Source organism: Chelonia mydas, chromosome 19, assembly GCF_015237465.2.
Source record: "Chelonia mydas isolate rCheMyd1 chromosome 19, rCheMyd1.pri.v2, whole genome shotgun sequence".
Lineage (NCBI taxonomy): Eukaryota > Metazoa > Chordata > Testudines > Cheloniidae > Chelonia > Chelonia mydas.
The window spans coordinates 2669596-2680160 of NC_051259.2; the positions used below are offsets into that span (position 1 = coordinate 2669596).

General features: G+C 65.2%; 1 protein-coding gene across 1 annotated transcript in view; it reads left to right on the plus strand.

Annotated features, from left to right (window-relative positions):
* The window catches only part of STK40 (serine/threonine kinase 40), a 64770-nt gene that overhangs the window by 48773 nt on the left and 5432 nt on the right, over window positions 1-10565 (plus strand). The window contains 2 exon segments of the mRNA XM_043532386.1: window positions 10324-10354; window positions 10357-10434. Coding sequence (XP_043388321.1) covers window positions 10324-10354; window positions 10357-10434 — 109 coding nt within the window.

Below are 10565 nucleotides of genomic sequence, written 5' to 3' on the forward strand. Positions count from 1 at the left end.
CGGCCTCGGACGGTCCTTTGCAAAGGAAGCTGCAGGGGCTAGAAAAGGCATTTGGGAGGGAGCCTTCCTGTCCCAGCAGGGGGGGCAGCACGGCCCCCAATGGGTCAGAGCTGGGGCCAGGTCACGGCCCCTTCTATCCTAGCCACCGCCGACAGGATGGGAGCAGATGCCCCCAGCCTCTCATCCACCGTACCACGGGCCCCCGTCTTCTGTCTGCGTCCTGGACAGAGGCAGGGCAGCGGGAAGGCCTGGGCATGCCCCCATCCCATGCTTCATGCTCTGGGCCATGATACGGGGCCCTTTCCACTGTGTGAACGTGTCCCATTTGGGGGTACTCCCGTGCACTGCCTACACCCTGGCTGGCTGGCTGGATTCCCCAGCCTGGCACTCCCTCCTATCGCCCCCAGCCCCCAGCGCAACGGGGTGCAAGAAACAGGCCCCTCCTTGGGACGTGCCAAGGAGAAGAGCCAGGAACCAGAATTCCCTGAAGACGATGGTGCCCGGGCAGCCTGGGTGCCCCCGAATGCTGTCTGCTTCGCTTTTTGCCACTTGGTATCAAAGGGCACGGGAGGAGGTTGGTGCGCAGCTCGCCTCTGCCCTGGCACTGCACCCAGTGTGCTCCCCCCTTACCCCAGACAGTCTAGCCCCCTGTGCCCCATATCCGCCTGGCTGAGCAGGTGCCCTGGCCCAGCTTCCCCTGACCTGCTGTCCTTCCTGCATTGCACACCCTGACTCAGTGTCAATCATTAACCAGGTGCTGGCCAAGGCTGGTGAGTGCCACGGCCCCTCCTCCCCAGTGGGGCCCCTGGCAGGTCCATGCTGGACCAGCTGCCGGCTGGGCGAGAGCAGGCAGGGTATGTGGGCTTTGGGGAGTCCTGCAGCAGGACTGGCTCCCAACCTAGGGAACCCCTCGCTGCTGCTGGTATCGAGCTAGTCTTCATGTCCCACCCCAGGGGCATCGAATGCGTCAGGGACCCAGGCTGGGGTTTCCAAAAGCACCGCAGTCATCTTGGAGCGCCCTTTGCAAGGGCATGCAATGTGCACGCCACAATCACCTCGGCTGCTGGAACCCCTCCAGAGACTCCAAGGGGCTCCCTACCCCACTGAGCTCCTGGGGGGCCAGAGGCAGGTTCCCCATTGCAGGTTGGGGTTCCCTGGGGGCTCTCAGAGCCCTGTGCCAGGGCTGTTGTGCATTGGGAGGGGCCCTGCTGCCTGCGGGGAGCGCTAGCAATGGCCTGTCCAGGGACAGTTCTGCTGATGTGTCACATATTTGCTGCATTTCTTTCCTCATTCCTCCCTGGGTAGAGACATTTCTGGGAAATCAGCTCACCCCTGCCAGGGCCCGAGTGCAGGGAGAGTCGCTGGAGCTCTGGGGGCGTCTCCTACCCACGCTCCTTCCAATTCATCCCCTTGACTCCTTCCCCCACGCGTCAGACTGCACCAGTTCTCGGAGAAAACCCTCATCCTGGCTGCAGACTGGCCCGAGGCCAGTTACATGCGACTCTGGGCCATGCCTGGGGGAGGGGGGCATTTGGGGAAGACTGGGCCATGCCTGGGGCCCCGTGTTGGGGCGACTCTGCTCCGTGGCTGGGGCCCTGTGTTGGGTGCGTTTGGGCCGTGCCTGGGGCCCCGTGTGGGGTGACTTTGGGCCATGCCTGGGGCCCCGTGTTGGGTGCCTTTGGACCGTGTCTGGGGCCCCGTGTTGGGTTCGTTTGGGACGTGCCTGGGGCCCCGTGTTATGTGTTTTTGGGCCATGCCTGGGGCCCCGTGTTGGGGGGACTTTGGGCCGTGCCTGGGGCCCCGTGTTGGGTGCGTTTGAGCCATGCCTGGGGCCCCGTGTGGGGTGACTTTGGGCCGTGCCTGGGGCCCCATGTTGGGGGAACTTTGGGCCATGCCTGGGGCCCTGTGTTGGGTGCATTTGGGCCGTGTCTGGGGCCCCGTGTTGGGGGGACTTTGAGCTGTGCCTGAGCCACGTTCCAAGGGAGCCTGAGGCTGGAAATTGAGCAAATATCTCAGCCTGGGGTGAGCGTTTCTTTGAGGTTTTTGGCTCGTTGGCCTCCAAAGTAGAAATTAATTGGGTGGTGCTGGGCCCCAGAGGCCCCCGTGCTCCCCCACGCAGTGCCAGGGGATTAGCTCGTCCCTGCTGTGACCCCCCCCCCGCCCTCCGAAAGGCCCTGTGGATCCACGGGGCAGTCTGAGCAGCAGAGGGACAGAGGGTTCCTCGGGGCCCAGCGCCCCCTTTTCCCGTTGCCTTTAAATCTCCCCCCTGCTGAGCTTCCTGCCGAGGGGGAGGGGAGGGGCCGGCCAGGGGAGGGGCAGGCTTGCCCTCCCCCCCCCTCCGACAGCGACTTTTCCCGCGGGCGCTGCAGCCCGGAGTCGAACACTTATTGCCTGTTCTCACATCTGGAAGGAAGTGAGCAGCTCTTTCCACTGGCCGCCGGCACTGGGGCGGGGGGCTGGCAGCCAGCTCCCGTCCCGCCCCAGCTGCAGAGGGCCCGGGGAGCACCAGACCGGGGCTGCTCCAGAGCCCGCGCTCGCGGACGGACCTGGGGGGAGCCGGGAGCCCCAGAGCCGCAAGGCCCCTGCTGTGAGGGTGGCAGCACGCGGGGTAAGCTGGTGCCTGCGACGGGCGCCCCTCCTTTCCTTGGCATAGCGCAGCAGGGGGTGCGGGGCCGGTGTGGGGGGCGGTTGGGGGCGAGACCTGCTCCTTAATGTCACGGTCCCAGGTACTTCAGCATTAACCCTTGCCCGATCCCTGGGTGAAGCGACACAGGTCGGCTTTTGCCAGGCCCGGGCAGCCGGGCTGTCAGCAGGAGGCCGGCGCCCTCGGCCGCCCTCTGTGCCCGGCTCCCTGGCTGCTGGCGGGTCGCGCCGTGGGGTGGCTGTGTGCGACGCCCCTCGGGCCGCGGGCTGCTCTTGCTGCCCCCCATACCCCCCAGGGATCTGGCCTCTGGCTGAGTGACCCCCGTGGCTGGGGTCTCTCATAATGTGGGGCTCTGTTGTGGGCCCCTGGACCACTCTTCCCCCTCCGGGGGCCCCAGAGCTGGGCAGCGCATGGGGCTGTGTTCCTGGAGCCTTGCACGAACCGGGCATCTCCCTCAAATCCGCCGGCCATATCCCCCCGGGGTTCCCATGTGCAGCCAGGGGCCAGGCCCAGCTCCACTCCCCGCAGGTGGCTCTGTGGATTCCAGCCTGGGACTTGGCCCCCAGGTCCTGCCAGCGCCCCCAGCCAGGAGCCACTAAGTGCTGCCATGAGCTGCCGCCGTGCCCCACTGCAGCCCCCTGGCAGGTGGGACTCTCCTGCCACACAGCTGGCCCCGCTGGATCGCGCTGTCATGCCTCCCCTGCTCTGGGAGCAATGGGCTGGGGTGGGAAGGGGGGTCCCGGCTGATCCAGCCCCACAGCAGCCAAGAGGCACCCCCAGCCCAGCTGCCCCAGCAGCAGGGAGAGCCCGAGGTGTCTGAATTCCCCCCACGGTGGAGGGGAAGGGAGCGAGGGGGCAGGGAGCAGAGCAGACAGGGCTGAAGCCACGCCAATACCAGCTGGTTATCAGGGCCTCAAAGCAGGGGAGGGGGGCCGATTCTGCAGGCACACGGCTGGTGGAGCAGTTGCGGTGGCCCTGGCAGCCTCATGTACCGTCCATGCACCCCGTCCTGCCCTGCCATGCTGCCCGTCAGCCCCATCCCCGCCTGCACTGGCAGAGTCACTGCCCAGCGTGGGGCACAGAGCCCCGGGCGTAATTCCCTGCTCCCAGGTGCAGGAAGGGGCTGTACGGCGGGGCGGGGCCCATGCAAACCAGTGACATTACTCCACCCCCCAAAGCCACCGCTGGCCTGTCCGAGGAGGAAGCCAAAGTTGCCAAGTCTCCCAAGATAAATATGCCACTCGGCCTTTCAAAAACAAGCCCAGGCCGCCCCAGAACAAGCAGCTCGGGAAGAGGTGACTTGAGTCCGTCCCCCCGCCCTCCCCAGGCTGGCCAGCCACCCCCGGGCTCCTGGTTCCACTTCCTCCCTCCCTCTGTCTCTTCTCCTACACACCCTCCCCGCCAGGTTCCCAACTCTGGGCTCCCTCCTCTCTCTGCTCCCCCCCACCCCCTACGCTACGTAAACACATGGCCTGCAGATAAAGTGCTATGGTTTTAATTTAAAAGGCGAGGGGGGGGGGAGGGAGAAGTAAACTGGCCCCTTCTAGTTGTATTTAGAAACCTGCCAAAGGCACTCATCAGAGTTTCCCAGAGATTAGGTTCCTTTGAAACAAATGGTTATTAAAGGACTAAACTTCCCGTCGTCCAGCCAAACGGGAACTCTGAGCCTTCCTCTTCCCCACGGGGAGCCCGCCCCTCACAGCTGCTAAGGCCCAGAGAAGTTGTCAGTACAGCATCGAGGTGCCAGGCTCTTTAGAAGGGCAGCAAGACCCAGTCCCTGCCCCCAAAGAGTTGACAGTAGGTAGGCACCATACCATTGTGGGCAGATGGAAAGAAGGCAATAGAAAGCCAGACATCTGAGCAGCAAAGTAAGGCGCAGTGTCTGGTTAGTTCCCTAATTTGTTTGAAGTATGTGTTGGGAGGGAAGTCAGAGGACTGGCGGGAAGAACAGGGTTTGAAGGAAGACATGCAGACTGAAGGTGGGCCTGGAGGAGAGAGTGGGTACATGGCAGCTTGGTGCTGAGAGGGGGATCATCCAAAGTGCATGGAGTAAGAGTCGGTTCTCCCACTCCCGTGCTCCTGGTTCCCTCACGCCCAGGGCTGGGGCGGCAGGGGGCTGTGGGTAGAGATTGAGAGGTAGGAGCAGAGTGGTGGGGGAGAATCCAGGGCTGCAAAAGCTCGGGGGGCTGGAGATCAGAACTGAGGGGCCATCCGCAGAGCTGGGGGGCCTCGGAGCGGGGTCGCGCTGACGGAGGGGCATGGGCTGGCTCCCTCCCTGCTGGCTCTGTGCCTGGCTCCAGCCCATGTTCCTAGCCCTATAATTGCTCAAGTGCTGAATTCATCCAAAACGTTCAGGGGAAAGAATAGAGGCGTTTCTGTGCTCGGCTGCGGCTGGTTTCTGCATCTGCAGCTCCAGAGCCCCCAGCCAAGAGCGTGTGGTCAGGAGCCCGGCGTCTGCAGATTTATTGCCATTCCACGCATTGTTGGGATCATCCTATTTACTCAGCGCAAGCCAGAAACCGTCTGGGGCAGATCTGGGCAGGGGAACAGTGGTGGCGGGGCTGAGCTGGGTGAGCTGCAGCCTGCTGGAGTATCCCAGGGAGAGCCGCTGGGGGCCTGGCAGAGCCACACTTGGGACAGTGGCTTCTTAACATCTGTGTCCGGCTGCCAGCCAGCCCAGGCCAGGGATGCAGGCTGGCCATGTGGTGTTATTTCATGGCTGGGGGATGGGCAGCTGGCACCCAGAGCTCAGTGCATTGGGAAACACTAGTTAGTGGGGTGCCCTCCTGCGACACTGTCATAGCACAGGGAGACAGTTGTGCTCTCTCCCCCGAGGTGGCTGCATTTTGCTGGTGGTCTCTGCCGAGCTGTGTAACGTGCTCGGGGAGCCCTCAGGATGCTGGGTGCTGGAGGAGTGCCAGCATGGAGCATCGCCAGCCCTGCCTTCCTGCCACAGGAGTGACCCTCTCCTTCGTTGTCCTGGGGGATGCTGGGAAGGGAAGGCTATTGACTGGGTTATTTGGCTCTGCTCCATATCCACCGAGTAGATGCATGGCGCAGTCAGCAACTGAGCAAGCTTCCCCCTCTTCTCAGCTCTCAGCGTCCCCCTACGGACGGCCCATCGCTCCCCGGCATCTCCGCTGAGAGGCCAGCAAGGGCTGCAGTCAGGGCCAGCTGTGGGGGGCGGGGAGTTGCCTGATTTCCATGGCTGTTCTCCCCCAGTCTGCTAGTGCCCAGCCTTGCCAGGCTGAGGGCTGGTGGGTGCGGTGGGATGGCCCATCAGATGAGGAGGGCAGAGGAATGAAGGCTCCAGCCAGAGCGGGACCTCCTGAGCCAGACTCCTCTGAGCTGTGACGCATCGTCAAGGGAGGACAGCAGTGCTCCCCCATAGCGGGCAGCCGGCCCAGCCCTGTGCCCCCAGCCAGTGCCCTGGCCAGCGCCTGGTGTCGAGGGCCGGGAGGCGAACAAGGGAGGAGCCTGGGTTTGCTCCCATACCTGATAGCAGCAGCAGGGTGGGATCCCACAGGGGCATGGGACCCATTGCTCTCAGCCCACTTCTGCCCTGGGCACTAATGGCACCCTGAGCTGCAGGAAGGGATGTTGGCAGGGCTCTGGGCTTTGGACTGAGAGAGGCCATGGCTCAGCACGAGAGGGGTCCCTGGGCGCCAGCCTCAGGGAACGCACCTGCTGCCTGCTCACAGAAAGCGAAATCCCCAGTTGCCGTAGGCTCCACGCCCAGGCGCTTCTGGACAGGTTCTCCTAGGAGCCCAGCACACACCATGCACCCCGCTCGCCGCGCTCTGCTGAAAGCCTGAAAATCCAGCCCTGTCAGCAGAGCGGTGGCTGCAGCGGACTCTGCAAAGCACGACCAGGCCCCTGCCCCAAAGAGCCGACAGCAGGACCTGGGCCAACGGGGAAAGGCGAGAAGTCCTTGCTGAGCTGGAGCTCATGGAGAACGTCAGTGCCCTAAGGCACCCAAGGGCCTGGATTCTCCACCATGTCCACACAGGGGCAGCTGGGAGCAAGTTAGGGTGACCTTGCACCACTCCAGGCTGGGGAGTAGCAGAGCTTGGCTCCACTGTGCCCCTCCGGCCCCCTGCTCCGGGGCTGATGGGGGCAGTGGGACCCGTGGTTCCGTCTTGACAGAGTCCCTGCCCTACAGTGCAAGGTCCCCGCTGGCTGTCTCCAGCCGTAGCCTGCAGGAGGAGCTGGCTCACCCAGGGAGAGCCGGGGCCAGGGCTGCCTAGGACCCCGGGCCTAGTCGAGGGTTAGCTGGGTGCAGCTGGGGAGCGGCGGGTCACTCCTGCCCCCGGAGCGGCTCTGCCCGGCACACGGCCCTGGCACTGAGCGGGCTATGTCTGGCGTGGTCTACGATGCTCCCTGTGGAGGAGCCGAGGCTGCCCTGGGCTAGGCCCTCCCTGCTTTCGGCCAGAGACGCCCCCCGGCTCCTCCGCGCGCAGCTCCGTCTCCTGGTAGCAGGCTCGGCGCTCCATGTGCAAACAATTCACGCCATGAGCGGGCCCTGGGTTGTCATGACGACAGCATGTCCTCGCCGTTCCGGTGGGGGGATCGTCCCCAGACACTGGCCCGGCTGAGTGGGGCGAGCGCTCGCTCCCTGCTGCACACGCAAGAGCCGGGTGCAGTGGGCCGGGGAGGGGTTGGCACAGCCGCGCTGGGTCATGCACCAGACAGGCCACGACGGGCTGGGCCCCAGCTGGGGTTGTGGGGCGGAGGGGTGGGGTGCAGCACAGCTCCCTGAACAGGAGTCTGGGAAAGAGGAGCGGAACTGGATGGTCTAGCGTGGGGGGTGGGAGGAACTCCTGCGTCCTACCCCCAGCTCTGGGAGGGGAGTGGGGTCTAGTGGTTAGAGTGGGGAGGGGGCAGCTGGGAGCTAGGATGCCTGGGTTCCATTTCTGCCATTGACTTTGGTCTTATCACCTCTGAGCTCTGTGCCTCGTTGTCCCCTGTGTGACCTGGGAGCGTGCACTCCCCTGTCCCTGGGGCTAGACTAGGGTGATGGGGAGGTTTGCAGGCTCCTTACACTGGCATGGAGCCAATCGCTGTAGTTTCGAAGCCCTTCTTAGGTGAGCCTGTAACGGAGTGTTTTCCTCGCATCGCCATCCCCCAGAGGGGCATCCCAGGCTGGGTGCTGTCCTGTCACATCCTGCGGCCTGGGCTCTCTGCTGAGCTCAGATCCTGCCTGGAGCACTCCCAGGTCTGGGGGCGCTGGGCTGGAGCCATGGCTGCGTGGGGCACACGCCCAGAGGGACATTCCTTTCACCAGCCCGTTTCCCGAACTGGGTGTGTGCCCGTTAGCCACCTCCTCCATCAGGGCTGCATTCCTGGAGACGATGGGCCCTGGGGGGGCCTGGAATATGGTCTCACTGTGCTGGGGGCGGGGGGAGGGCTGGAGTGTTTCCCCTGGGGAAGGGGTGCACCGAGAGGTTCCTCGAATGGAAAACTGGGCCCTAGCCAGTAGTTGTCTCTGGCCTCTGGGCTGCAGCACTCCAGGGTGATGGGCGGCACGGGGAAGCCTTGGCTGGCTGGCAAGGGCAGCTGCTAGGGCTCCCGCTGGGCTTTCCCCTCCCTCTGGAGTCAGAGGCCCTGCAGCCTTGGGGCCGTGTCTGCTCTGGATTTCCAGCCTCCCTCCACCCACCTCGCTTGCCCTCCCCCTCCAGCTGCAATGGGTTTGGCTTTGGCTCCTGCCTCTTCCTTGGCACCAGCCGCCCGTTGGGGCCTGTGTTCCGGGAGCCAAGGGGCAGGGGCGGGAGTGGGGCGAGGGGGCTGTCAGGGTCACACAGGGAGCCAGGTGCTTCCTCTCCAAACCTGCCCCCGGGGGTGTGGGTCTGCTGCTCACAGCCAAGCCCAGCGGCTCAGAACAGATGGGCAGGGCCCCGGGCGAGCCGGGGCGCTCCTGCACTAACTGGGGCCCTGGCTTCCCACAGCCCCCATATGCTCCTGGCTTGGTGGTGTTTCCTGCCGCCTCCCAGCGAGGGATCCCCTGCTCAGCGCCCCGCGGGGGGTGGGGTGGGGGGTCGGCCTTGGTAACATCTGCAGGGGGCCTGCTCCCTAGGCCCAGGGGAAGTGCTGCCCTGAGCACCCTGGCCCTTGCCTGGTCGCGGGGGCCCCCGTTCGCGGCGCAGCGTCCTGGCTAATCCCCCAGCCCAGCACGCTGCTCCAGATGCCTGGTGTGCAGCTGCATGGACATAATGGGCAGCTCAGCCCCTCCCCGCAGGCAATAAAACGTGGAAAGGCTCCGAAATCGGCTGCAGCTCCTCCAGCAGGGCCTGGCGCCCCGAGCCGGTAAGGACTCCCCCTCCCCCCCCATGCCCGCGCCTCACTGCCTCCCCCCGTGTCTGTGTGCGCCGAGGAGCCACGTGGGCGCCCAATGCCTCCAGCTAATGGGGCCTTTGGGTGCCTGCAGCGTTGGGCTGGCTTAGGCGCCCGGGTCACCTTTGGGGTGCTGCTCGAGCCCCCACGCGGTGCAGAATCCCTCCCGCTCCCCAGCTGCCGCTGCGCAAAGGACACCGACCAGCCACCGCCTGCAGGCTCTGCTCCTGCCCGCCCCAGGAGACTAGCCCAGGCGGTGGTCTGAGCGCAAAGCAGGGAGCTGCTGGGTTCCATTCCTGGCTCTACGATCGAGGGCTAGGCACTGCCCCCTTCCGTGCCTCAGTTTCCCCATCGTTGGCCCAGGCTCGGGGAGGGCCCTGGGCAGTTGTAAAGCGCTGTGTGAGGGTTAGTTAATGGCCCTCTTGGAGTGTGTCCCGGGATAGTGCGGGTTACACTCCTCTCTGGTGCAGTGTTCCCCTGGCACGACCTATAGGGAGGGGCCTGGACCCAGAGCCCTGGGCAGTGTAGTGGGGAAAGGATTCCCTGTGGGTGTCTGGGAACGGGCGGGGCGGGGCTCGCGCCTGGCGGGAAGAGCTGGGCTGACAGTCACGGGATGGGGCTGGTGGTGATTAGTCCCAGGGTCTGTGCGCTGCCTTAGCTTGTTCCCTGGGGCTGGGGGGTTGTGGGGCTGCAGGCGCCACTTGAAACCCCAGAGAGAACCGCAATCGCTGCCCCCCTTCCCGAGCAACCCGCTACAGAGGGCAGTGGGCTGGGTTCGGGGAGCCAGCATCCCAGCTGACGGGTGGGCAGCAGCCCTGCCAACTACAGCCCTGCGTGGCAGCTCTCAGCCCCAGGCTGGGCCATGACCTGCGGTGGCGGTGGAGTGTGTGGACTCATGTGAAAACCCCAGAGATTTCCCACAACCACCCCCCCCAACCCTCCGGGGGTGGGCGGCTGCTCTCAGGGCTCTAAAATGCAGCCGTGAGCTGGTGCCTGGAGTGGCCTGGCACGTACCCGCGAGTCGCTCTGGCTTGGCACGGGCGCGGCTGTAACGAGGCTCCGCTGAGCCGGGCCGGCCACCTGCCTCCCGTGAGGAGCAATCACAGGAACCCGGAGGGCAGCGGCCTGATTTCGTCCTACAACGAAAATCACGGTGCCTGGCCCCCGCGGGGGGCCGATTAAATCACTGCCATCAGGCAGCCCCCACCAGGCCCCGACCTTGGGCGGATCTGCCCCTCAGAGCCAGCCATGGCCCTCCCCAGCCAGCGGCTGAGGGGCTGGAGCAGGGACAGCGGGGTGGGGGTGCCTGGGCAGCCCCATTTCAAGCCCCCCCCCCCCCGGTCTCCTAGGTGCACGTTGCCCTTCGGCCTGGCGCGAGCCCCCGTGTGCCACGATGGAGACACGCAAGCGGGAGATGGAGCTGCTGAGCAACAGCATGGCCGCCTACGCCCACATCCGAGGTGGGTGTCTGGGGGGGATGACAGGGGTGGGAGCTGTGCTGCCCACTTGGGCACTGGATGCTCCTGGGGCAGATGGGAGGGGGAGCAGGGCAGGTGTTTCGCGCCCCCCCGCCCCATTTGGGCAGCTGCAC